Source organism: Amphibalanus amphitrite, unplaced genomic scaffold, assembly GCF_019059575.1.
Source record: "Amphibalanus amphitrite isolate SeventyFive unplaced genomic scaffold, NRLGWU_Aamphi_draft 000663F_arrow, whole genome shotgun sequence".
In the NCBI taxonomy this organism is placed as follows: Eukaryota; Metazoa; Arthropoda; class Thecostraca; order Balanomorpha; family Balanidae; genus Amphibalanus; species Amphibalanus amphitrite.
The window spans coordinates 260122-288102 of NW_024882157.1; the positions used below are offsets into that span (position 1 = coordinate 260122).

Genomic DNA, 27981 nt, shown 5'->3' on the forward strand with positions numbered 1-27981 from the left:
ACCGCACACTGCTTATGTTTTGCCTAAATAATCAAACAGTATCGAGCATTTTGGCTTATGCATTTTATTGTGTAACAAACAATCGCGTATCTCACACTATATCCAGAAAATAACTTCATTTCGCACAAAAGCATCTTAGATAAACACATCTGTAGCCATGCTGGTGCAAGCGAGAACGCGACTTTAGCGATACATCCACGGTCTGTCGCCTAGCCGCCACCCGGCGAACACAGCACACCGGATGGAGTCAGCCACCAATATCACCCAGAGCTTCACACGTCGTTTGTTCACACAGACTGCTCCCTTACAGCCCCCTACCTCGCAGCTTAAATAATAAACGTGAAATAGTTCACGGCATAGCGCTATGCATATAATCATTGCTATTAAACTTAGCAATGACTGCCGATCCATGGTGTCGAACGATTAACTAAAAAGGCTGGAGAAGAGACAAGCCCCATTTACATAGCTCACACATCAAGTCATCCACTCACCGAAGGCGCACACTATTGCGAGTCTATATATATTCCGGGGTGGGATCGCTGCCTTACAGGCTGCCATTCAGGAGCATCCGTCACAAGTTGTCACAACTCAGGGAGTACCACGTCATCCCTTGACTCGAGGGCGCCCAGTCATAGTCTGAAGCCGGGAGTGTCCCGTCACAGGCCGTGTGAGTGCCTCGTGACCAGCCGTAGGAGTCACGACGTGTAGCGTCGTTACTTCCCTGACCTGTATCGCCAGCGTGGACTGTGCGTCCTATCTGTTCCCTCGCACCCCCTCTCAGTCCCGATCCTGGCCGTGTTGCCAGGTCTGTCCATTGCTGTGGCCGGCTACAACTGCACCAGCTCTGCAACATAGCGGCATCAGCATCAGCAAAACATCAGCCAGCTGACCACTGGCGGGCCAACAGAGAGTTCACGATGCATCGTTACATAAACAATCAGAGATAACCTTGGAGCTGCATCAGCGCAGTGCACTGAAAACGAATACCATCGACCAAAACAGCTCTGGGCTGGCACCATTCCTGGAACTAGTCAATGTTATCGAGTTTTCCTAGATTCCAAGCAATAACATTCATTTATCTTCCTTTCATTATATATGCACTTCCTTAGTTTGGATGCCAGTCCAGTGTCAGAGAGTTCGACTTTGTCCAACATTGGCAGTCAGATTCAGATCTGTCCCAAAGGTATACTGACGGGCGACAGCCACTGCGGTCTTTGTCCCTTCTCTGTCCCACACTATTAGCCCGTCCCACATCTGTCCCACACCACCAGCCGGTCCGACATCTGTCCCACACTATTAGCCCGTCCCCCAGCAGTCCCAGTGTCCCCGGCCGCTCGGTCGACCGATGCGGCTCGTTTGCATGCATTGGCCGCCGCGCCGCGATGGCTCGGTTTGGTCTCCGGTGTCGGTCGCTATGCCTCCCGCGCCGGCAGTCTGCTGGGCCGACCACCAATAGGACCACCCGTAAAAACCAGCCCGACAGACCCGGAGACGAAAAAACAACCCAAAAAATGGACCGGAAGTCACACCGGAAGAGTGACCGGAAGTGATGGCTGCCGTGTCGCAGCGGTGGCAGCAGTGGCGCGAAAGGGGACTGGATGAAGTCGAATATGGCCTTATATGTATACAGTGAACTGTATTCGAGAATCTGTCGTTGTTCATTTAAATGAGCTTTTATGAATCCGTTGGAATGTCATATTCGTAGGGCATGTGTGCTTACTGCTTATATAAGCATAAATCAATCGAAAAAGGTCTGATGCGCAAAATGTAACGAAACATGGCATTGCGTGAAGTTTAAATGCAACCGACCGATGATAAAGAAGATAAATTCGTGACTGACAGGTAATGCTATCGAACAAATGTCACGAAATGTATATGTCTCTTGAATGTATGCATGTAATGTTAAGTAATGAGCGACGTAATATATATCGTTGAAAATGTCTTTCGCCTTTATCATTATATTTAGGCAACACTTTGCAGAAAGTAAAAAACAAAACTAGAGTTTTTATTTGAAGCATAGGCGAATCCAGAAAGGCGGCCTCTGAGGTTGCTGGGGCATAGGTATCCCCGAGAATTTTTTTTTTTCCAAAAAAAAAAACTGTTCAGATTTAGATTACTCATGTACTGCAGTGCTGTTTAAAATACATTTTCCTGATAAAAAGCTATTTAGTTTTAACACGGAACAAAAATGATAGACGAACGCGCGCGTTTCGGATAAATCACCGTCATCAGCGTCTAAAAGGAGAGCAAGAGGCACACATCGAGCAAATATCACAGTTCAATCGTTTTGGATGTGTGCCTCTTGCTCTCCCTTTAGACGCTGATGACGGTGATTTAGCCGAAACGCGTTCGTCTATCATTTTTGTTCCGTGTTATTATACTTGTCTCAACTAGAGGTGGAAATGAATATTAGTCATTAGTCAAAAATTAGTCGACTAACGTTAGTCAAGCGCTTTTTTAGTCAGTCAAAAGTCAGTCAACCAAAATGTTTGTTAGTCATTAGTCAGTCATTAGTCAATGATTTTGGTGCATATTAGTCGACTAATTTGTCGTGTTTCGTGAGGTGACCTAACCCTCGCATGTGTAGGGGGGGGGGGGTCGGATGGACCCCCATGGTTTTTCGCGAATAACTCGCGCAAAAAGCGGCCGATCGCGACAAAACTTTCAGTACCCTCGAGTTGATCAATTTTACACCTACTCTTAAAATTTCATGACCCCGACCCAAATGACCTTTGACCTGTGAACAGATTCTCGAGACCATGTTCGGCCGGAATCGCGATTTGGCGTATGTCAGCTCACATTATCCGCGCGTTTCCAGTCTTTTTGTGATTATAAACGTCCAAACATCTGAAATGATGTTCGTCCCACGCATTACGGTGGGTGTCAAGGTCACCTGAAGGTCAGGTCAGGTCATTGACCTTGGATGACCTCGGTTCACTTTTTCGAATTTTACATGTTTCTAGGGTAGTTTTTCGGGCTGATTTCGAATTTGGCATCCATTTCAACATTTACGAAGTAGTTTTAGTGGCTTTGTAACATGTTACGACGCCGTCAGTGGTAGTTGACACCTACTATGGATAGCCGGCAGGACGCCTACTGGTCGACCTGACCTGACCTGACCCGACCTGGCCTAAATGCATGCAGACATCATCTGTGATCAAAACTAAGATGAAGTTCGTGATCAGCACCCCGAAAAACCCCATAACAGCTTCACTTTACGACGAAACTCTAGCAGGTCCCGATTTTCCCGACGTTTGGGTCATTGACCTGACCTGGAAGGTCAACCAATGATCTAGGACCTTAAAATTGGGTATCATCGGCTTCCTCTCGTCACGGGCAGCACGCTCGTTTTTTTTCCCGCGAAGCTCTAGCTTGATCAGGGTCCGAACAGCAGGGGGGTTCAGTCGACCCCCCCCCCCTACACATTAGACGCTGGCAAACGCCGCACACATGCGAGTGTTAACCCGCGCCCCACTGGGGTCGGCGGCCGAACGCGCTCGGCTGGAGGGGGTAAATTTTACCCCCTCCCCTGTTATCTCCCGAACCAGGCGTCGTAGTGGCCGACAAGATATCTTGCGCTCGCTTCGCATCGCGGTGGCCATGAAATAATAAGGGATAAAATTTGGGATCGATTGGTGTTCTTCCAGTGTCGATCAGACGTCTAGAAGTTTAGATATTCGCGAAAAAACTTGCTTTGCTTGTAAATTCCGAAATTTAGTCAAATATTAGTCAAAATCGAGAAAAATGGCGTTAGTCATTCATTAGTCAGTCAAGCTTTTTGAGACGACAGATTAGTCAGTCAAAAGTCAGTCAACCAAAATCGTCATTAGTCATTAGTCAGTCATTAGTCAAGATTTTGGAAAACGTTAGTCATTTCCAACTTTAGTCTCAACTGAAATACTATTTAGTTTTCTTTCTTTATTAGAAACACGACAAATTTTCATCGATTTCGGGTGCTGCAAGGAGGTATTTACCTCAAATTCCTCCCGCTACCCCCCCCCCCTTGGATCCGCCAGTGATTTGAAGTGCGCGTTTCTTTGGTATGCGAGTGACGTTTCCAAGAAAACCAAACACCACTGGCATGTCAGCTATCATGTCTTTGTCGCAGGCGGTGCCTGGCGACCGAGGTATCCATAACACTGCTGCTGTGACAGCCGAGAGAAATGCGCTGTTGACTCGGCGCTATCAGCGACCGTTTCGCAACTTGTCGCAGCTGGCAGCCGTCAGATGCTACAGTTTATGACAGCGCGCCGGCACTGACTGGTCCGTGTTGACCTGAGCCGGCCCGGCGGCTATCCTCCCCCATCTCAGACCGGTGGGGAGACGGCCGCCCGTTCAGACCACTGATCCAAGTCGACACCTCATCCGGCTCGCTCTAATTGGATGCACACACCTCCGTCCGGCGGCCGGCTGTTTTCGTGCAAAGTTAGTGATGCCGCGGGGCTTGATAACATCCTCCATCCGGAGGCGGCCCGTACTGGTCGAACAGGGGAGCCAGCGCCTCATCAAACACGCCTGCAGCGCTGAAACTTCCTACCGGAGGGAGCACCAGGCCAATGAAAATACTAATTTGAATTGAACGGGTGGCTAATTGAATGCATGTGTCCTGGTTGTCTGGCAAGTGGCAGCAGACCAACCGTGCGGTAGCGTCCACCTTCACATATATAGGGGAGACCCGGGAGGTATGGGCTCCCTGGAGGTATTGGCCCTCGCAGTTTTGAAGAAGTTTTGTGTATTTTTTTACTCATGACCGCGTAAATTGGTAGCAACCATTTTTTAAACAACCCATGTGATTTCCACGATCTTCCTCAGTCACCTTTGGCAATGAGCGGTGATAAAGTACCTATTTGTACCTAGAGGTATGTCCTCTTACGGTATCCTTTTACATTGTGACCTCTGCATGCATTTTTTGAACGCTGCCTAGGTCATGGTTTTCGCAATACGAGATCATTTTTATTTGTGAGCAGAGCCAGCAAAAAAGCAAACTGGACATACAGGGTGTCCAGAAAAAACGGATACTATTATTTTTTGCTGTAATTCCGAAAATAAACACCTTACATTTTAAAATGGCACATGCTTGTATTCGCCAAAATATGGCAAAACAGACAGCAGGTGCCACATGGCATGTAAACTCTTTGGTTAGTTGCGGCAGCTCCTCAAAGCAGATACTCAATGTGAGCGGCCTTGCGGCGGATCAGCTCCAGCACTAGCACAGTCTGCAGGTGACTGATGGTCATGTTGACCATCTCGGAGGGCAGGCAGACAACTTTCCAACGACGCATTACAGTGCTCATGAGTTTTGCCAAATCTTGCACTATAAACACATGAATTTGGAACAAAATTGGCACGTGCGTTAATGAATGCGACATAATTTCCGTAGTATCTTTTTTTCTGGACATAGACCTGCATAGATCCAAAATCTAAGTGCATGACTAGGATGTGGGAGAGTAGCGCGGAGTCGTTCCCTTCGTCGTGTGCTCACCGGCTCAACCACGTGGTCCCGACTCGCCGTCGACCGTACCGGCACAGCCTATTGATTGGTGCAGAGGGACGGAGGAAAGGAGGGAAGAGAGAGAGAGAGAGAGAGAGAGAGAGAGAGAGAGAGAGAGAGAGAGAGAGAGAGAGAGAGAGAGAGAGAGAGAGAGAGAGAGAGAGAGTGGACGAGAGAAAAAGAGGGAAGGAGAGAGCGTGAGAGAGAGAGAGAGAGGGAGAGAGAGGGAGGACGAGAGAAAGAGAGGGAAGGAGAGAGCGTGGGAGAGAGAGACAGGAGAGAGAGAGAGAGAGAGAGAGAGAGAGAGAGAGAGAGAGAGAGAGAGAGAGAGAGAGAGAGAGAGAGAGAGAGAGAGAGAGAGAGAGAGAGGAGAGAGAGAGAGAGAGTCGAACGATCCTCTCTAGTGAAAAGCAGGAGCCGATCCATTGCGTGGAGAGAAGAAAAGCTTATGATGCATCGAGAGAAGCCAAACCCCGAAACCGTGCTACCCGGCCTGGTTGACTGCAGCTGATAATAACAACGATTAACGAAACTCGGAGACCCCAGGATAACTCAAATCCACGTATGTCACGTGTAGCCGACAGCCCGATGGGTAGACGTTGGAGCCGTGGGCTGACAAGGGTTGTCCCAAAATAAAAATGGTAAAAGGCTTTATATTACTCGACCAGAGGTCTATGACCCAACCCAATATAGCTTGGCTTAGGTAACGTCCAAGCCAAAACCGGCTGATTGTGCTTGGTAGCACCATGCCAACCAGACAGAGTGTCAGGAGACCAGGGACGTAGCACAGAGATGACCTGCGTGAGCTCGCTATAAACAAAAGCAGTGTCCCAAAATTGCCTTGTCTGGGGTGCCAGAGGGAAAAATTACCCACCAAAAAGAGGGGAGAGAGTGGAAAACTGCTGATTCGATTAGATCCAAAAAGAGTGAGAAACGCCATAAAACATGGATTTTATTCTAGGATGTAGAATGTTTGATGCTAAACCGGGCATTCACACAACCGCTCTTTCTAGAGGTAAAAAAATCTAGGTTTTCTTGGTTGGGAGTGGAAAATTGTTCTTAAAAATTGGTGGTGAGAGTGGAAAATGGATTTCCTTTGGATGTCATTTCCCAGTCAAATCGACAAATTTTAGGACATTGAACAAAAGCACCCCTGACCAGCCAGACCCAGACCAGGTAAAATCAGGCCGGGCAAGGTCAAATTGAGGTCAGGCAAAGCAAGGCTATTGGACCGGTGCAGGTCAGTCCCGTACCTGCCAGGCACAGACTATAGACCAGAGGTGCAGACCAGACAGGAGGACCAAGTAAAAACAGACCAGTCAGGTCAGTTTTCCTGAGAGATGCACCGTCCAGACCCGCTCGTCATCACGGCAGGTGGTGTAGGGCCGCTCCGTGGTGTGAATCGATCCCCACTATACCAATACCCAACTCACGGCTGCGCAGGTTCGTTCTTGATGTAGTCAATGACTCGCTGTATGAGCGTCCGGGAACCTGGTTGCAGGTGTGTAGTCAGGCCTACAGAGGAAAGATTAGCATGGTCTTTGAGTCGATAAAATAGAGTATGTAAACGTTTAACTCAGCCTTCTCGGCTCGTCTTAGCCTCGCAGCTCGCTCAGCTTTGCCTGTTCATCTCATATAAGCTCCCCTCGACTCGATTAGTTCATAGGTATTCAGCCATCGTATGCATGCAGCTTTCGATGCCTGGCTACAAAAAAAAAAAACGAGCGTAGCGGGGCTTTGGATTTTTCCTTCCAATTAGTGACTGCTTCCGATAGACAAGTGCAAATACAGCAGACAAAACGTCGATATGCGCAACTGGCCTTTTTGTCTATAATTTAATCCTTGCATACTGATGACTCGTCCCCGTGGTCTGCGTACCCAACTGTGCATATTAATGTATCATATTCATGAGACACTGTCGCTGATTAATTTTTACGGCTACTGTACTCTATTGCAAGTGTTCTAGAAATAAATATTCATAATTACGTGTAACAAAAGAAAAAAAAACAGAAAAGAGTTAAACAAGTAGCACTGAGGGGTCCCAGGTAAGATATCTCGACTCCGCGGCTACATATAGCGCGGGCAGCAGCCATTTGACCTGCGTCTCGCCGACAGGCCACGTGACCTGCTGACGTCACGCGGCTCGAATATAGCCACCTGTGCTGTGATTGAGAGAATCCCGCTCAATGATTGGCTGCTGCTCCCCAACTGACTGACGTCACACAGGCCTCGTCTAACGAAGCATTAACGACTTATCAGCTCACTAGAGGCGTTGCCATGACAACCAAATAGACCCAGACACTGACGCAAGCCTGCCACAGAGAAACATCCATTGGCTTTTCTCAAGATAGGCCCAACGCGGAGATCAGAAGGAACTAGTTACCTACACTTCCATTCCTTGAAAAGACGCGCTATTTTTGGAAGGTAGTCAACAGCAAACTAACACCCAATCGTCTAGATCCAGAAGCTTCCTTTCAAACGGATCGCAGATAAGCTTGAATTTTAAGCTTCATGTGTCAACCAGCCCCGACAGATATCTCGTCTCGATGTCCCTGACATCTTCTGACCTCTGACCTGACATCAGGGCAGACCTCAGCGGGCCCTGACCGGGATAGACCCTCCCCTGACCGCGATAGAACCCCCGCCCCCCCCCCCCCTGACCTTCCCTGGCCAGGACAGACGCTCTCCTGACCAGCACAGACCCTAAAAACCCTCCCCTGACCAGCACAGACCCTAAGGAGTGGACCCTCCCCTGACCAATGAAAAACCTCTCCTGACCGGAACACACCTTCCCCTGGCTAGAGCAGACGTCTCCAGACCTCCCTGACGTCTGTATCACTGACCGGAGGTATGGACGGGACGCGGCAGCTCCTGGCTGACTGTGCCGGTCCCCGTCAGGCCGAGAGAGAACGGGTCCTGCTCCGGAGCCGTGCCCGGCCGTGGGGACACGTTGGAGTTGATGGAATCCTCGTCATCACTGGTGGTCGCGGGCTTCATCACCAGGGCGTGCTGTGCGGTCAGGCCCCTGTTGGTCAGGTGGGGACGGTGGTGACATTGGTGACGTGACAAAGTGATTTTCAAATTAGAAGCGATGACGGATAAGAGACGATTGGAATCGTTGTAAGTTGATACAAACGTTGAGTGGTGGGGTGAAATACAAAACTAGATGGTCAGGCGTCCAATCTAGACAGCTCGAAGCTCCAGCACATCTTTGTTAGATAGGGACAGAATTGAGGGATGTGGGGATGACAGCGAGGCAGACTGACAACGATCAATGCCCAACGGTCACCATTGATAAACGACTGGCACGCATTTGTATGGGACTTTAGAACCCTGAGAAAAAAAAAAAAACACGGCAGACTCAGCGAAACTCCTGTCTCTTGGTACATTCAAAACGCCCAATGCGTATCAATAAGCTGTTCTATTTCGCTATTTCACTATTTCGGGGGCTTTGTTCGCGAGCCGGTTGAACAACAGATCAGATGCAGCTGCTGAGTATGGCTCGCTGAAGCGCAGAACGCCACAGATGAAGGGCGTTATTTGCACCGGAGACACCGCTCCTAATTACCAGAGGCTCGCCAACTCTGCGACACAAACGCAGCACAAGATTAGCCAATTAGTTCACGGTGTTCGCATGAAATGGCACGGGTAAATACCATCTACCCAAATGGAGTCAGTAGCTCGGTCGACGGGTAAACACAGGATGGCAGAACACGACGCCGATAATTGACTATTGATTGGATATAATTATACCTACTGTCAGGAACACTGCCAGCATTTTACGTTTTTCTCTTCCATTGTGTTCCCTATGTCTTTATTCATATCCAGCGGCCCGACCGATCTGGTAATTTTCGGTTGATCAATGAATAAAACTCGTTGAAGCCGCCGGGCTATTGTCTTGCCCTCTTTGCATTTTGAGTTATTGCGAAATTTTGAATGAGAAAAAACGCATTGATCGACACACTTGCCTATCACCCCATCATTTTCCCCCCTTTAATTCTCGATACCGACTTGATACCGACAGAGTTGAAGTACTCCAAGTACTCGGCTTCTCCATTCTGAGGTGTTGTTTTTATCCGCTGGGACTGAGAGCGTGAGATGATGTTTTTCATACTCCAGCGTAGAAGGGTAGCCATACGGCCGCCACGGTTGACAGTGATGACATCAGTCATCTTTTGCAAGCTATAGCCCAAATCTTTAACGAGCTTGCAAAAGATGACTGATGTCATCACTGTCAACCGTGGCGGCCGTATGGCTACCCTTCTACGCTGGAGTACGAAAAACATCATCTCATACTCCATTCTGGTTTTACATGACGGTTTATATCCGCTTATGTAGCCTTGGAGCACTCCTTCCATGTAGCGGCAGACGGCCTGGCAAACCGGATTAAAAACAAAGCAAAATGTAAACTAAGACTAAAAAATGAACCACGAATAATTGGCTAAAGAAGCAAGCACCCTATTATATTGGCTGTTACTCACAATTCAACTTCTAAAAATAAGTAGTAACATATTGATGTGGTAAAGCTGTACCCATTGGCATAAAAACCGACGCCAATAACCGGGGAAACATTGCTGGACTCGCATTGCGTGTCCCCCAACTGACCCGTTCTGCTGTGCGCCGGAGCCGTCGGAGGCCGGGTCCGGGTGGGCCGAGTTGTCCAGGCCGTTGATGCCCGCCGTGTTAAGGTTCCCGTTGGTGTGAGCCGGACTGGAATCAGTCGACATGGGCACCTGCGGATCGACATCGTGGTCCGACTCGTCTTCTGATTTTGGAGTCGGGTTCCGATCGGACATCTGCTCGGACTGCAGGCTCCGGTCGGCCTGGTCTGACCGCTGGTCGAAATGGTCGGACCTCTGGTCGGCCTGGTCTGACCTCTGGTCGGCCTGGTCGGACCTCTGGTCAGCCTGGTCTGACCTCTGATCAGCCTGGTCTGACCGCTGGTCGGCCTGGTCGAGTTGCGAGTCCTGAGCTCGATCAGCCTGCTCCTGGTGCACGGCCGCAGCCGGAGTTTCCTGTGGAATAGATCCGTGAGAACAGCTCGCCGCACGCCGGGAATATCAGACTGGGGATTAAGTTTAAAGGGAGAGTTGGGGTGGAGTTTATAAACTCAGTAACCGTGCCTCCATGTTCTTACAGGAAAGCTGCATGAGCATTCAAGCATACATACTACACCTTTTTAGGCGCAATTTCAAAAAGTTAAAGGCCAAATTCAAAAATTTTACGTTCAAAATGCACGTGAACGTTTTGAATTTGGTCTTTGACTTTTTGAAATTGCGCCTAAAATGCTGTAGATAGCTGCACAGCTGATCAGCGAACACTATTTGTGGCCTAGATCCGGTCTGATAACCCAAAGGCTTCAACGTACAATAAGTACTGAGGTCAAATCAACTCACGGTCTACCGAAGTGGGAGCCTGGGGTTCTATCCCAGAAATATAGCCCGCCAGTTGTGTACCAGGAAATTTCCACAGGGTTGTTCCTAGCCCTCAGGTAGCTCAGAGCTCTTGGACTACTTCCCACTTAGCCGCGGGGTGGAGACGAAGTTCTTCGAATCGCCTCGAGCTGAGCCGAGGGGCTGACGGACGGAGCCACAAGTCCGGTGGCAGGACTGATCTGGAATTTCATTGTCTAAACTACAGACAGACAGGATTGAAGGCTAGTCGGTCTGAGAGCGGAGGGATGTAGAAATGCTTTTCGAAATCACCAGGACAGCCTAGCTCGCTCGCTTACCTCCGCCCGGGTCGGGTTTCCGTCCGAGTTGTGCGAGTCTAAGGAGCTGTCGTCTCGAGACTGTCCGTCCGACGCCGGGGGCTGTACGGTCGACCTGTCCTCCGTAGTTTGTGGTGCTGCTGAGCCCGTCTGCTCCTCCTCCGAGGAATCAGCCGTCTGAACAACAAAACAAACACAAGGGCCGAACTGAATTACACACGACATGTACAGAGAGCCTGATCTAACAAATCTCCACCTAATTCACCACCGTTGCTGATCAATGGATTCATCTGGAACGCAACAAGGGATCTTCCGCGTCATTGAATAAGCATTACCAATTAATACCGTCCGAGAAAGGCCTCTCATGTGCCATCGACGCAGTCAAGCTGAAGTTCGCATTTTGATAATTTTCACTATTCATGGCTGTGAGTTGTGACTTTCCGCGCCGTCCGCTGCAGCCAGACCCACCTTATCTGCCGCACCGCCGGCAGCGGCGTTGGCCGCCCTGGTCCGACTCATGATGGCGGCCACCCTGCTCCGTCGCTCTCTCCTCTCCTGCTCCTCCCTCTGTAGTTTCTCGGCGGCGGCGATCCTGGCGCGCTCGGCCTCTCGTCGCGCCTCCTCCTCCTCTTGCTCTCTCTGCTGCCGCTGCCGCTCCTCCTCCTCACGGCGACGCTCCTCCTCAGCACGGCGCTCCTCGGCCTCCTGACCGGACACACCGACACCGCAGAGGTCAGCAGGGATCGGTAAGGGTCAACAGAGGTCCCCAATCCCCAGATATCAACAGAGCTCAGCAAAGACAAGCAGATGTAAACAAAGAGGTCAACACAGGTCACCAGATGCCGCCTGAGGTCAGCAGGTATTAGGCACCAAAGTTCACTGGAGGTAACCAGGGGTCACAAGAGGTCATCAGGGGACCCCAGAGGTCAGTAGAGGTCAACAGAATTCATAAGAGGTCGGAGACCTCTGACTGATCTCTGACTGTGCTGACCTCCCCTAACGAGAGGTCAGCAAACCTGGGTAGAGGTCTTCAGAGGTTGACAGAGATCAGCAGAGATCAACTGAGGTCAGCAAAGGTCAGCAGAGGTCATCAGAGGTCACCGGAGCTAGTCACGGGAGTTGTCAAGCCCTCTACACCTTTTGAGGAATGTCAGAGCGTTGCAGCGGGTCATGGTGTGGCTTCTGGAAAAAACGGCGAACTGTGGAAAACCACATACTTGTTGTGCCAAATCAGGATAAAGTTAACAGCAAAACGGAAGTTTGATGAGGAATCATGCATTGCTACATTGATCTATCACTTTCCTCGTGTGCCGTCCAATAAACCACACGAGGCCATTGTCCGCATTAGGTATATCCAATGTCATACCAACGTTCAATTCCGCAGCTCCTAGTAAGACCCACCTGAATGGCTTTCTGGAGCCGCTCCTGCTCAGCGCGGGCCGCCTGCTCCATCAGCAGCTCCTCCTGACGGAGCCGCTCCTGCTCCTGCCGCTCCTCCTCCTCCCTCCGCAGCCGCTCCTGCTCTGCCTGCCGCTCGGCCTCCTCTCGTACTCTGCGCCTCTTCTCGGCCAGCGCGGCCCGGGCGGCGGCTTCGCTGTCATAGCCCGCCTTACGGCTCGTCGTGCTGCCGTCTGCGCAATCGGGGAGAAGATGCATGGTAGTGGGTTAATGGAAGCGAACTCGAGACAAGTGGACGTTCGGGAATCGTCTTAGCTGAAGAATAAAAGTAGATCGAATTTAGCGTACTAAAAGAGCGAGGGAAGCCACAGAAGCGGAGCGAGCCGTTAAAATTCATATCTATAAGAAAGTCGGAAATGATATCATTCTATAAGAAAAATTGCTAAACGCAGAAAGCATGTTCAACAGCTTGTATCCCGCGAGAACCGCTTACCGGCCTGCTCCGTCTGCTCTGACTCCGCTGTGACCTCCGGCTGCGGTGTGACGGTCGGCGGCTCAGTGCTGCCACCTCGCGGGTGCCCGGTGCTGCCCTCTGCACTACTGCTGGACGGCGCTGGACTGGATCTGGGCTCTGACCCTCCTGACTCCGAGGTCGGCTGCAGGCCGGTCCGTGATTCCGGCTGGGGTGTGCTCGACTTGGACCGCTGCTTCTGTGGGCAGTCGACAGCGGAAGGAGCGTCAAACCCTGACACTGACCTCACATGCAGCTCAATTGCTGGCGAAAGCATGTTGCGTAAAATTCGATGCCGTGATCGTTTTTGTTACATTCCTTATCAGGTTGATACATCTAGAGTGACAAAAACATTGTCACTTCTTTGCATGCAACTGACCCAGCATGCACCACTGAGTTGACCTGGTGAGTGATTAGAGCTCGCCAGTGTCTGACCTTTTTGCGGGCGTCGTCGGCCTTGACCTGAGCGGGCGTGCGCCGTGGAGAGGACACTGCTGCGGCGGCTGGCCGGCGGGCCTCACTGGTGGGGGCGCTGGCAGGCAGAGGGCGACGAGGAGTGGACGAGCTGCCGCTGCGACTCGAGCCCCGGCCTGGACAGGTGGGGTGGTGGGTCAACGGGGGTGGGTCACGAGCGGGGTACGACGGAACAATTGCAGGCATAACATATTCGTCGTCCATGACTGTCCCCACACACCGAAAACCACTGGCTTCTCCTTTTCAATGCCCCCCAGAGCGACATATTCACTACCGTCCAGAAAATAACTTGTGTCCTGAGTTCGCTGGCGCCAACACAGTGACATACCTCTCTGTCAAACTCCCACACCCCACATACCCGGTCTTGTCCACTGTTATTACTCCCCATGGCCCATATACACTACTACACACCTCTGACCAGCTTTCCCAGCTATGACATACCATCCCAATGCACCTCCCCGCAGCCTGTCCCACCTTCCGTCGTGTGCTGTGCGCCGGGCTCGGAGCCATGTCGCGGTGTGGGCAGACCGGCGATGCTGGAAGGCCGCGGTTTGCGCCCTCCGCTCCTGGGCCGCAGGGGGGACGGTCGCGCTGCGCCGCCCGCTGCCGCCGGCCCGGCCTGCTGGGACTGGGCCGAGGGAGGTCGGGAGCCAGCGGGAGCGCCGCCCACGATACCTGAGGGTGACTCAGGTCAGAACAGGGGATAGAGTGCGCGAGGGGCTGATTTTTACCATGGTTAGTACGGGCTGGGGCTGGATCTGCATGGGTGCAAGAGGGACTGGTGTACAGGGAACACTGTCGGTAAAAGACTGGTATATAGTCGGTACGATGAGGGACTCACGAGCAAGGAACAATGTCGATACGAGACACGTTTAATAAGGGACATCGATGCGGGGTAATCTGATAGGGTTGAGATGCTGGAGATATTTGTCGAACACCACAACACCTACCCTTACCATTGGGCCGTTTTCTCCTCACTAATGCGGCACAGAATGGCATCCGCATTTCAGACATAGGCACAATACGGTGACACATCACATACTACATCTAACCACATTCTAAGCATCTATACTAAAACAGCTCTGGTGACGACCGATAGAAATGTAACGGTGAATTGTTCAATGCACCGATTATGTCTGTTGAGATATTTGTTGCATTACGTCCATGAAACACATAAGTTAAGTGTATTAGTGCAACTTTTGATGGTGTATTCTAAGGTGATTAGAGCGATATCAAGCATCAGGCTGGCGAGCACTGTGCGTCGGCCAGGAAAAACGAAACGTTTGTGGGAACGATATAGCCTGCTGAGCTCAGGCCGGCTCCGTGAATAAGGCGGCATGGGTGGAGTTTCCTTTATCGTGCATAAACCACACGTTAAGCGAGTTGGTTACATGGAATTGAGGCCGTTCAGTACCCAAACGTCTGCTTTTCCTTGATATAATTAAATGGCTGGGCGTTCTTAAGCCCATTGAATCGAGTTTGTGGAGTTCATAGCCCTAAGAAACAATGGCTTTAGCAAAGCTCTACCCATGCGTCCAGATATAGGTTAATGAGTTTAATTTCATGCATATCGAATCCACCATTTATTTAGGGCGTTAGAAATTAGGGCTAGGCATGCTCGTTGCTCATGCTCCAGCAAGCGCAGAAGTCAGTAGTGAAAGAGGCGCAGACGGAGGCAGGCACATACGTTTTAGCCATTGTGATAGGTTGGTTAGACTGAGCCAAGGGAAACGTTAGAGCGGCGAGTCGCGGGACTCCGTTTACCTGATGGGTACGCGGTGCCGCGAGGTGGTGCAGAGAGTGCCTGAGTGTCTCCTCTGAGTTCCGCCGCAGCGGGCAGAGTGACTTGACGCCTTACCTCGGGCTGGCCACACCGAGACTGAGATAATTAAACCGACTCGGGGCTTACTGCTCGAATACAATGCATACGCAAACATACGAGCCAAAATGGCAGTCAGATACTGCCGTTAAGTCTGCTGTGACAAAAGTTGCAGTATGCTTGCCAGTTGAGGGGACACCAACCGTTTAAAGTCAGTTCCTTCCACTTAACGTCCAAAGCCGTTTACGTAAAAGCACTTGGGGGACGTCTCTTGGGCCTAGCTCATGGGAAAGACGGTCAACTTTTGTTAAAGCAGGTTCGATGAATGGTCTGCACGGAGCGGCCAAATACTGCGCTTTCATAACCCCCATAAGATATTTTATTCACGGGCATTCCGATGGAGATTAGGTACAACCAATAAAGCGCTTTATTTCACAGTCCAAAGTGTTCTTAAAGAAATTCTTACTTCCGCGATTGACTTCGGATTCCTAAGATATATGATACCACCCTTCTCTACATAGTACATAGTATTATACATTTCATATCCCCCCTCACGTCCCCGAACCCCCCCCCCCCCCCTCTCCAGGTGTGCCACTGACGTGTACCTATCTGAGTCGCTCCGCGGGTCGGTCCGCCACCTACCTGGCTGGTGCGTGGGCGACTGTCGGGCGGCTCGTCTCAGCAGGGTAGCTCGGGTAGGTCGCGGCGCCGCCACCGGTCCCAGGTGCCACATGCTCTGCCACTGACGGCCGGCGGCCGGCGCCGGCGACACATGCAGCAGGTCAGGGCGGCTGGCCAGCGGCCGACGCGGCCGCGACAGCACGTCCAGCCGGCTCAGAGAGACCGCTTTACCTGGCGAGCGGTGGCGCGCCGGCGGTGGGTCCCGGAACGAGTGGCCCGGCGGCGCGGTCGGGGTCAGGTCGGACCGGTGCCGCCGGGCGGACGGCTCCTCTGCGGGCGGAGACACAAAGCTGAGAGACGGTACGGGTTCGGCCATAAACATAAGCGAGATACAACATGGCACTTGGGAGACAACATGGCACTTGGGAGACAACATGGCACTGGAGACAACATAGCAGTGGAAAGCAACATATAGCACTGGGAGGCAATACGGTGATGGTAAATGGCACAGCGGTCAAGTAAGTACAGCCCACCGCTAAAGTAATGTAGGGTTTTACCAATCTCAACGGTTGGCTTTGACTGGCGATTGTTTAATTCGGAGTGATCGAAAAGAAGATGTCAATAGCCAAAGTTGCAGCTGCAAGGGTGACGATACATATAAGCTACATTCAAAGTTGCATTGTAGTCTGGTTAATCGTTCCTAAGCTTCAGAAGCAGAACATGCCCATGACTGAAACCGCACATTACTTCTGCTGTGGACTGTACGTGACAATTGTCATCGAATGTTAGCACTTCGATAAGAGACATCATGGCATATCACTCAGAGTTACCTACCTCATTACAATAATCGAAAATAAACGTCAACACGTGAAAAGAACATATAGGCATTGGTTTATACGATACGTTCAAAGCTATATTCATCTGCTGTCAGTAGGTGAATGAAACTTGGGTGAAACGTCATTTGTGGTGTAGCTTACTCAGTGTAGAATTTGCTGCAGCATCGATGGATTTCCTTCTTCCTGAGCAGCGTGAGGGAGCGGGGTTGGGGAGACTTATTAGTGTTTTGTCATAGTCACCAATACCATCAATTGACAGAGTTGTTGAAAACATCCGACCCAGTGTGAGCTGCATGCATCATTTCCTATTTTGTGTTGCAACGTGCACACAACGACTCAAAAGGAACCCAATCCGTGTGAGCCATGAAGAGTAGAGAAATGCCGCGCAGAGAGAAAATAAAAGAAAGCCAGGCGAATAGTGGCAAGCAAATTTACCAGCCGATGGATAGAATGAGCTACAATTAGGAAAATGTACTTACATATACACGGAATGAAAATTGTTGCTGTGTAGACTACAGGTACATACCAAGTATGTAGGCATATGCGGTTTCATGTATAATAAAACAACCTTGGCAACAACAAAAGCTGAGGAATCTCACGATAATCAACGAAATAGAAAGTGCCGGCAATGTGCAATAGAAGAACAAAAGAGAACAAGATCGAATGTTGCATCCTCACATCCAAATACCAACAGCAACTGCCCCACAGAATCATTCTACGCATCTACTTAACAATGTAAAATCTAAGACATAAGCAACGGAGCAGGCGTCTGCGAAAAAAAAAAACGGTCGCAGCAACAGTGCATCCCGAATCATCGAGCGAAACCCATCGGAGCCAACTTAACACGACGAAAGTCTCACTGGTCCGATGTTCTGTTTATCCTGGGACACAGGTCCAACAAAAGAGAAACCAAACGAGCAAGCCCAAGAAACGGAAAAGCACAACCACGCCGAACGGAAAAGACTACTGAGCAGGGGCGAGCGGCCCCCCAAGTCGACCAGCTAGGTGATCCTCACACAGGAGCTCACAGTCGCCCACTGCCGCTGGGGAGTCACAGCGGCCCATCCAGCGGAGCTGCTGGACTGTGAGCTCACTCACCGGCTCCACCGGAGCGCGCTCCGAGGGGACTGGGGTACCGGGGCGGGGGCGCGCGGCCGGCGGGGCTCCGTCCGCCGTCCGTCAGGTCCGACATCGAAGACGACGCCCGCCGGTGCTCGGAGCGCAGCGCTGAAAACGTGCCGACCGACACACTGACCACCGGCTCCAGCAAGGCGCAGGCTCGACCGGCGAGGAGGGGCGGACTCTCGAGGGGGCGGAGAGAGTCTGGCGTTTAGCGCTGCACAGTTCAGCGAACGAATAAAAGGCCATCGGAGACCCACAAGAGACCGCCCAGGACATACTTATCCGGGACAAATCTGACCAGTCCGGGCTCTTAAATGAGAGCCAAACAAGCACTACCTCCATTACCTTTAACACCGTTAGTGTTTGTCACTTAGAAGGTAAGTACACGTAAATGGTACAGTAAGGAAGCTTATTTGGTCTTGTAAGAACAATAGCTATTTAGGCGAAGTGAGTTACATCTGAAGCGGAAAGCGAGTCCAGCAGCAACATAGCTGCACGCACACAGTGGAAGATGTAGCTTTGTTTCTCTCGAACAACATTTAAAGGCAGATGGTTCTTGTGACAACAAAACATGCAGTTTGCAATATCGTTACTGTCTCATAAAGGCATTTACAAGTTACTTACGTAAGTGCATACATGCAGCACATAAACGTCTCGTGCAGGCAGGAACTTAACATGCCTAATACATACATTAATTTACGCACGAATAGCTGGCAGACAAATACTCCCATGCTGAGCTAATAAAGAGAGATCTAGTCAGCCAGAGATGGACTTTCCATACCGCTGCCACAGAACAGTCTCTGCCCATCCCGTCTGTGTGGTTCCGAGTGACAGCCATGAAGTGTGGTGCAAGCGGTGTCCGTGAGAAGGCGTGCTGCCGGCCTGTCTGCGGTGGCCAGCAGTGAGAGCAGAGCGGTGAGAACAGAGCGGTGAGAGCGTGCTCACCCCGTGCGGACGGAGCGGATGCTGATGCGGCGACGGACGGCAGCGGCAGCGGCAGCGGAGACGAGCCGGCGGGCCTGGACGGCAGCACCTTACCGTCGATCGGTGTGCGCTGGCCGGCCGCGTCGAGCTGAGAGCTGGACGTACATCTGGGGGTCAGATGGGAGCACGGGGTGACCGGCGAGGCGGGCCGACTCCAGAACTCGATGTACCTACCGACACCGACCCCGGTCAGCATACGACAGGGGCAGGAGTCGTCAGTCAGTCGGTCAGCCGTGAGTCACGGGTCAATCCGGCATGACAGCTCGAACAGAGTGCAAAGAAAATCAACATGGTATAAATAAATGAAACGCTTTCGATGAAAAGGAAGCCACAAAGAAACACATCAACGCCGGGTGGCCAATGAGTTAAATGTAACATAAATGGTACCGAACACTGGCTCTTTGCTACATAAGATTGGCTCTTTGCCGTGCATATCAGGCAACCATGGGCGGCGCCACAGGGGGGGACGGGGGGGACAGGTCCCCCGCTATCGAAAGTTAGGGGGGTACAGTACCCCCCTATCGGCGAGGCCCGTTCAATAGTTGATAATAATGCATTGTAGAGTTATCCGTCGCATTTAATGCATCGTTGGTTAATCAAGGCAGGTTCTGAATAAAGATTGCTGTTGTGATGTATCGCAGGGGGTCCTGGCCATCTGCAAAAGGTGTGGAGCTGTGATGCCTGTAGTTATAAGGTGATCGGCAGGGCCTCGGGGATCGTGCCCCCCCCCCCTTTTTGGGGCGCCAGGCAGGGTTATTACCTCCTCACCCCACTGCCAGACCCCATTGCCGACAAAACCAAGTTTACTGAAATTCCATAGATTTCCGCTACTATATGGATATTTTCCATTCCTAATTAGTCGAATTCAAGCATGGCAGTTCTACCACAGGAACCATTTGAAATCTATGCCATTTAACCCCAGCACTTGTGGGGAGAAGTGTTCGGATAGATCACAGGCAGGACCAAAAAAAGCACGCAGTAGCCCAAGACCTTATAATTGGGTAGCATCGGCTCCCTCTCGTCAAGGGGTTCGATACTTTTTTTTCTGCAAAACTAAGTTCGGTCGGCGGCCGAACGGCTGGGGGTCTAATCGAGCCAACCCCCCCCCCCCCCCCCACTCCCCTTCTTACGTCAGCGGCTGTGAAAATCGGAATCCTACCCTGGGGCATTTCACCTGCAGAGGTCGCCGGACCTGAGACCCTTTCACTCATTTTTTTTCAACGATGCATGCGCTCGTTTTTCCCGCGAAGCTCTTGGTAAGTAAAATCCATCAGAAAGTGTGATCAAATAATGGCTGGTGACCTTCCATGACCTAGCATGACCTTTTGAGTGACCACCGATGACATGACCACTGACGGCTAGCCATTAGCTGCACCCTGCCCGTTGCATATGGATCAGGTGGTGGTGGTGATGTCATGATTCTGAAATTATATTGCAGTTTTGGCGCACTTGTCAGAGCAGAAGACATTCCCACTTTTCCTCCATGACTATATGATGGCGAAGCCATGAAGCTGACCAGACGTAAGATTGAAAATTTGAAAGTACGAAACGTAAGAATGGTTGGCACTGCTACTCATCATACCTAGGTAATTCGCAGCTTGTAGGAAACCAGCTTTGAGTTGGCAAGACTGCAAATTTTGATTTAGAGGCAAGGATGCTTGAAAAGGTGATCGATCTTAGGTGTCCTAGGATAAGTTTGGAAACGGGATGCACCATTCGATGTATTTTGGGCTTTACCAAGTTTCGCGGCGTTACGTGCCTCGTTTTTTTTTGCATACACGATCAGTATCTACTTTTGGGATTTTCGGTCAGGCAGGTCCCCGTCCCCCCCTATCGAAAACCCGTGGCGCCGCCCCTGCAGGCAACATACACGACGTTTAACGGGCAATCACAACAAATGGAGAAAGCATGTCTAAAAAACGCATTGTTCTGTCGGTGAAGTCGGTTGTGCCTTAAAGAAACGCAAAGCCAAAACACTTGCACGTTTATTCAGTTTAAAGCTACAAATACCGCAAAAAAAAAAAACACCACCACTGCGACCGCCCGTAAACACTGCTGCTTTACGTAGAAGGGTCATGGATGTGCCAATATTAGGTATAAAACGCGATGGCATCGATAGGCAGGTGGAACGCAACCAAATCAGACTCCCTTACCGCTCCGTTTCTCTCGATAGCTGCAAATATCGGATTAGCGACGGGACACACTGGCGGATTTAAACTGCACGTTGTTCATAAATCGCCACAATGGGTGACAAATTCTGTCAGTGCATGCAGTGGAACGAAACACAAAGCCATCGACTTTTAATTTGAATGGTATCTCAGCGGCCTTTTCGAATTGTTGTTATATGTCGATGATTAAACTTACATATAGTTAGATGTAGGGAGGATACACAAGAAAGCCCAAGGCAACATCAGCGTCTCTTACAGGCACCGACGCTCAGCATTGCAGCCATAAGCTGCCGAGCTGAACTAGCCTGCAACTTTAATGGAACGGTCTGTGCTGTGCCCATATCTGCCTCGCCGAACTGACTATCGTCCCATATCTGCCTAGCCAAGCTGTCCCAGGCTCCATATCGCTCGATTGGAGCTGAATTGCGTCCGCATGAATTGACCTGCGTCCCAGTTCAACTGACCTGCGGCCCATGTCTGCCGAGTTCTCCCAGCGGGGTGATGAGCTGCCGAACGCCAGCAGGATCTGACTGCTCTGGTGGAGGCGGCGGTTCTCCCTCCAGGCATCTCTATCAGGGACAGGCCCGGCACGTGCCATCGGACTGGCCGTCACACGGAAATCCTGGTCCTCCTGAGAGCAGAGCAGGTCGCCGGGTCAGTGGGGATCATATCGGGGCAAGGAAACAGCCTGAGAATGGCTGAGATGCAATGTTTCAACAGGAAAACATGAGAATGTCCCGAGAATGGGGTGCACGGTTGGAAAAGAAGCTAGTCTCAGATCTCACCCGTGTGTCGAGCTCCTCGCGGCTGCGTCTGAGTCTCTCCCCATTGGGACGCGATCGCCGAGCTCTGGGCTCCCTCTCGCCGAACGAGAGACCAGTCGAGCCGGCGGCGGCCGCACCATCTGCGTGGCGGAGACACGGGATCGGTCAGCGGTGTACCTCACGGCACCGCCGGCACTGCGGCAGGCTCGCCGGTGGGGAGACCGGTGCTGCGGCCGCAGCGTCACGCACCGTCACGCCCGCCACCGCCGTGACGGACCGCTGGAGCGGGCGGAAGGCGCCGTCACATCGTCACGAGAACGCGACGCCGGACTCGCGGCACACCACACGAGACACAGACGGTACTGGTAGGCAGGGTGCATATACTGTACAGTGTACATAGACACATGCGGAACAGATGGGACACACCAATCTGGCAGGAACTTTTGTATGCACGAGAGCTGCAATATCTTCTTGGACTTGCAGTAGTTTAAAGATACCCTTCGATAATAAATTGCCAATAGAGACAAAAAGGTTACAATGGCGCATGCAGTTAGCTTTGCAGAATGTTTATCACCTGTTGAAATAGCTGCACCATGCAGACCTATCCCCAATCTCCCTTATTCATTTTATCCGGCCTGATGATAACCGACAGCTGTCCATTTAGCTTTCGTGCGTTCTTGTTTTTAACTCAGCGCCTTCGGCCGCCGCCTTCCGTGCTGATGAGTTTTTCCCGTCTGCCCAGGCTCGGACGGCAGTCGGCACAAACAAAGAAGTGAGGAGAGCTGCTTCTCACGCACAGGGCGAGGCCCGGGCGCCGGGCACCGACCGGCCAGAACACTGAGCTACTGACCGGCCAGTGTCCGTACCCTGCCAGTCTGCTCCAGTTGGAGTCAGACACCACCCGCTGACAAGGCCTTGGCCCACTGTCCTGGAACCGTGCGCCACCCCTCCTCCTCCCGCAAATCACCCACAAAAAGTCTCAGACGTGGACATAAACGCTTCCCCGAAATGTCCGTTCGACAATGCAAAAAAAAGTGAACAGTCAAGACAACGCGCGGGGCGCAAGCTTCCCTTACTCTTATCGGTACAATGATCTGATGTGATCTGAAGTAACGGATGATCTTACCCCAACAGGACATCGGTTGACTCAGGAGTCAGGCACCATGCCTACAACACATGCACGACTTTAAACACACGAACATGGCATGCAGAGCTGAGACAGGTTGATCGCGGGATGTCCCGTGATTGGCTACCCAGCTTGTTAGTGGACTCCCGGTACAGCTGTGGTTTGAACAGCAATCGATAGCTGGTCGAGGAAGTTGACAGGATCGATAGCAGCCGTTCTTAGCATCAGCCGAACTGAGTCAGCGTAGCGCTAAAACGAGCGGGCAGCGGCTACAGAGACCGGACGGCCGAATTGTTTAAAACTTAACAGAACTCCACAGAGCTCAGTCGATGATATGTGACGCCCGTATGAAAGGGAAGCCAGGGTAACGTCTAACAAAAGGATTAGAATGCAGATTATAATAATATCGCTACTGTTCCCAATGAGTCACATATAGGCACATACAGCGATCCAGAAATAAACAACCACATACATGCTCAACGATACTACGAACGGACGGGACAAGACAAAGCTAAGCTAGCTGGAATTCAGCGCGCTGGACCATGCGCCTGCTGTCTCTGCAGCTACCTGGATTGGCCGCGTGGTCTTCGAGGGGTATCTCATTCTCACGTGACCCGCACAGGGCGTCGGACACGTTACGGCTGGTTCGCTGGTGGTACAACACATCTGTAGAGAGGGCACGGTCAGAGCACTGGTGGTAGGTACAACACGTCTGGAGAGAGCGAAAAGGTAAAAGGACACAGAACGACACGTCTGCATGGGGAGCGGGCGATCAATCTGGTGGTGGTGGAACACGTAAGAAAAGGACGGCCGACAGGTCAGGGTCAGGCAGGAGCTGCTGTCAGATTGTCTCCTAAAGTATCAGAGCAGGAGGGCCGTACCGATGAAAGTCGGCATCAGCAGCACACAATTATGCAACCAAATGACTGCACAGACATCACTTGCAATATTTTGCCGACCACTCTCCACGTTACATAAGCGAGCACGAAAGCCGGCAGTGGACCGTTCTCGCGTGGCCTTCCCAGCTGGACCGCAGTTTAGCGTCGGTGCCCATCGACCAGTGTCGTGCCACGCCCCGGGTGGACCGACCGGCCACCCTGGCCGCGGTGCCGGGCGGCGCCGACGGCTCTCGATCTATTGACCTCGCTGACCTGGGTGGTCCGGAGTCGGACCCTGACCGAGGGGACGGCCGCGCGTAAACATGGATGGTGGCGAGCTCGGAGCAATCGGTCAGCACTCGAGAGGATGGGGAGACCATGAATAATCTGTCCGTCTGTTTGTTGGCTTGTTTGCGAATGTCTGCCAGGCCATTCGCGTGCTGCCATTCTCTTTCTGTAGATTAAGCTAACATTGAAGGAGTTCCTCTCATTTTATGTGCGCAGTTTCAGCTACAGCACCGGTCGAGTTCCTCGTCGCAATTCTCTACAATTGGTTGTGGGTGTCGAGTACGACCATCGGCATACGTCGCCGTTCTCTCCCTGCGCCTTAGTTCCCTCACAAACTTTAACCAATCAGCAGTCCTTGGTGCACCCTGAACGGCCACCGATCCCCGTCTGCTGTTCGGGGCCCTGCAGAGCAGCGCGCGGTGCTCCCTGCAGCGGGGCTCTCGGCTGCAGCCGACCTAAAGGACCCCTGGAGCCGATTGCACACCCCCGGACCAGCTCGCCTTAGTATGTAGGCAACCACCCCACTCCACGCCAGTTGGTCTCACCGGCGTGCAAGGCCAGCATACTAAACGGACTCGTGAGCGACGTCGGTCGAACTCGCCGGTTTAAAACCCAAGGAACGTTTAAAAAATCAACCCATTTTCAGGATTAAGCCAGAGTTGGCCCAATGTCGATAGCCACAATTCGATTGAACATTATCGATCCCGCGTAAATTCGAGCATCTTTTAAAAAAATTAATGTAAACGTTAAAACTTGAATGGTTTTTAGCACAGTTTTGAGAGACATTATGAATATAATAACAAAGCCGAAAGCTCCCGAAACTGTATTTTGTCTTTCTGAAATTTTATATCTTTTGGCTAATATGAGAGTAAGGTTAATATCTCTTATTATAAAAGTTAAAACCTTTAATTGATGCAAACGACATTGACATGCGACATCGCCGTCGGCCTTCAGCCAAGGAATGGCACTCTCTGGTCACACAGTCTGAACACTAAGCACAGAGTGCAAGGGTTGCGAAACATCGTGACTGTCTTGCTGGGTCTAATTGGCGTCACGCCCACGGACGGAGCAGGGTTGGCCTCAGCCACATACCAGACCGGCAGTGGGCAGAACGCCGAGAACGCCGGCGTGGCGCCCGTCGGCCAGTCTGGGGCTCCGTGAAGGTCACCCTGAGTCACCGCCGTCCGGTGACGTCACAGTGATGACGTCATTGGACCGACCGGCCACCGCAAGCTGTGGGTCACAGCCAGGCACTTTCCAGGGTTGGTGGGCGGGGTTGGGCTGAATTGCCTTAGTTTGTGATCGATCCCGATTCTGACATCAGCCCGGCCTGCAGGACGTAATAGTTCCGATTTCATCAAATGATCGTTATCGATCGGAAGAGGAGTCTGGATGTTGACCGAAGTCGTTCTAGTTTGATTATCCACTGGCTGGACAGTCTGACAGTCTACTACAGCGGCTGCCGGTCTGGCAGTCGCCTGGTATGACAGGCACCTGACTGGGGTGACAGCCGGACGCCATCTGCTGTTAGATCACCCGAGGCTCGTCCCGGCTCGATGTGTTGACGCAGCACCAACGGAGGTCTCCCGGCGCGGACCACCCACGAGAGTCGGTCGCAGCTGGGCGGCTGCGAACGTGGCGTCCCAAAAACTGTGTGCGGAGACAAAGTACGACATCCCAAAACTCTGACAAAGCAGGAGCATGGTGTCATGTGTCACGTCAGAAAACCTCCCGAACGTCGGCTTTCACCGAGAAAAGCCCTCTAGGAACGTCTCAGGTTGACACTAAGACCCGGATTGGATGCTCGGTCCCCACTTCAGAAAGGTGAGACCGGCGGCCGCGGGCCGCGGCAGCCGGGCGGTAAGTTCCGTCCCCATGTCGGTGTCCCGGCCGGTCGCGGCGGCTCTGAGCCGTCCGTCAGACCCGGTGTCCAAGGCTGTGACAATGCCGCGCGGGGCTGTCGCTGGCGGCGCGCCTCGCGGCCGAACCGTTACGTTTTCCGGCGCCGCGGTGCCCGTGCGAAGTCCAGCTCAGCGCGACGGAGCGGAGCGGCGCGCGTCTCGTGCTGGGCTGGCCAGGCCGGGCGCGGCCGGCACGGCTGTCACCGTCGTCTGCTGCAATCCGACGCGGCTGGGACACGAACCGCAGCCCCGTGCCACGCCCAGCTGCCGCGCGCGAGCGAGGGGAGGCCGGCGGCGTAGCGGCGCGCGGCACAGGTGCGCCGTGAACGGTGTCAGCTGCCAGCCGTCCGTCCTCCGCCGCGGGCTCACCGACCCCGGCGTACCGCCCCACACCGCCCCGCCCCGCCCCGCCCCGCCGTGCCGCACCCGACCGGCGCCGGTCGCCGGATCCGGCGGCCGCTATAAACAAGCCATCCCGTCGCCGCCGTCTGAACGGCTGAACGGGGCGGGGCCGGACGGGGTCGCAGCAGCGCTGCAGCTACCGAGCGCGACGCCAGCGCAGCTGACCCCCGCCACGGTCCGCGGGTGGGCGGCGGGGCACGGCCGCATCGCGAGCGGCAGCTCCGCTGGGCCGCCGCGCCGCTCTCTCACGAGGCCGTCGCCGCCGTCTCAGCAGCTGCCGCGGAGGAGGGCGGTGACCGCGCGGCTGTCTGAGAAGTGTTGACGGCACCGGCTGCTGCGAGTCCGTCCACCGCCGCGGAGACGCGGTTGAGGTGTCTGGATTCCACCGCCGTGGCCGCAGCGCACGTCTGCAGTCACTGGGGTGTGGTCGCTGCATCTGGCCGTCGTTCCTTGATCGAGAACGGCTCGATCGGGACAGTGAAAGGCTTGAGGGCGGCTCGATTCGATTTCTGAGCCATCACATCGAACTGTTTTCCCTGAAGAAACATGTACCTAACGAGATTAGGTGATCGCTCTTTAACCACGAGTTGCAGGGAAAACAACTGACAGCAAAAAAATTGCTATTTCACGCTATATACGCTAACGTGGCATACGCTCGAAAATGAAACGAAATAACGATTCAGGTTAGATAACGATTCAGTCGGTTCAGACTAGATTAGGTCATAGGTGAACTTGCTTTGTCAAATTTGTTCTACCTAATTACCACGCTGCGGAAAGCAGTAGATGGAACGGGAATGCTGTGAAATCTAGTGTAAAAATAAGTGAATGGCTCTGTAAAAATGTCTCAAAATTCGTTTATCAAAAAGACGAAGGTAAAGTTTGTTCTAGTTTGGCGGCCAGCTTCGTTCAAGTTGCTAGACTTGACATGAAGTCTGTATTGGTAAAGGATATTTTAATTCACCCGGGCTAAACAGACACTCAAATGTGTTTTGTTGCAAACTTGAGGCTGAAGTCTAGCTCAAACCTGCGGCAAGCTTGTACATAATATTTTTTTTTACAAAGTAGTGTCTAACGTCGTTGTATCGAACGGCAAATGACGGACGTGGTTGTTGACTTCAGTCCACTGTTTTCGATGGAAATTGAAACGCAACATGTTATCCTTCGACTAGGACGCACTGAACGAGACTATACCACCAGCACCAGCACCCCTCATCACTCATATACCCACACTGACCCGCAGCGGTCAGCCCTAACGGGGTCCTCCCACCTAAGGTCAGACCACGCCCACGCCCCGCCCACCGGGGTCAGATCACGCCCCTCACACTGGTTCAGACCACGCCCCGTCCGCACACTCACACTGGGCAGTCCGCTCGGTAGACATGGCTGTCGGCGACTCTGCACCCCGGTCCAGTCGTCCACCGGTCTCCGACACCGAGAGACACCGCGAAACACACCGCCGTCCGCGCCGCGCCGCTCCGACTGGCCACC

At 52.3% G+C, this 27981-nt stretch overlaps 1 protein-coding gene across 11 annotated transcripts; it reads right to left on the bottom strand.

Moving 5' to 3' along the window:
* Positions 1-43: 43 nt before the first annotated feature.
* On the bottom strand, positions 44-27967 carry LOC122364236 (MAP7 domain-containing protein 1-like). Of its 11 annotated transcripts, none has more exons than XM_043334433.1 (15): positions 27850-27957; positions 23592-23690; positions 21920-22038; positions 21599-21765; positions 19021-19073; positions 16256-16354; positions 14059-14259; positions 13546-13700; positions 13093-13309; positions 12603-12832; positions 11670-11906; positions 11223-11378; positions 10097-10506; positions 8335-8516; positions 44-844 (listed from the first exon to the last, which is right to left on the bottom strand). In XM_043334433.1, exons 1-15 carry the CDS (start codon positions 27872-27874, stop codon positions 828-830), a joined length of 2367 nt encoding a protein of 788 aa, XP_043190368.1. In that variant the 5' UTR covers positions 27875-27957; the 3' UTR covers positions 44-827. The 11 variants fall into 11 exon arrangements, with proteins under 11 accessions (XP_043190368.1, XP_043190364.1, XP_043190366.1 ...); XM_043334429.1 differs by having other exon boundaries at positions 16046-16354; XM_043334431.1 differs by having other exon boundaries at positions 18928-19073.
* Positions 27968-27981: the final 14 nt, after the last annotated feature.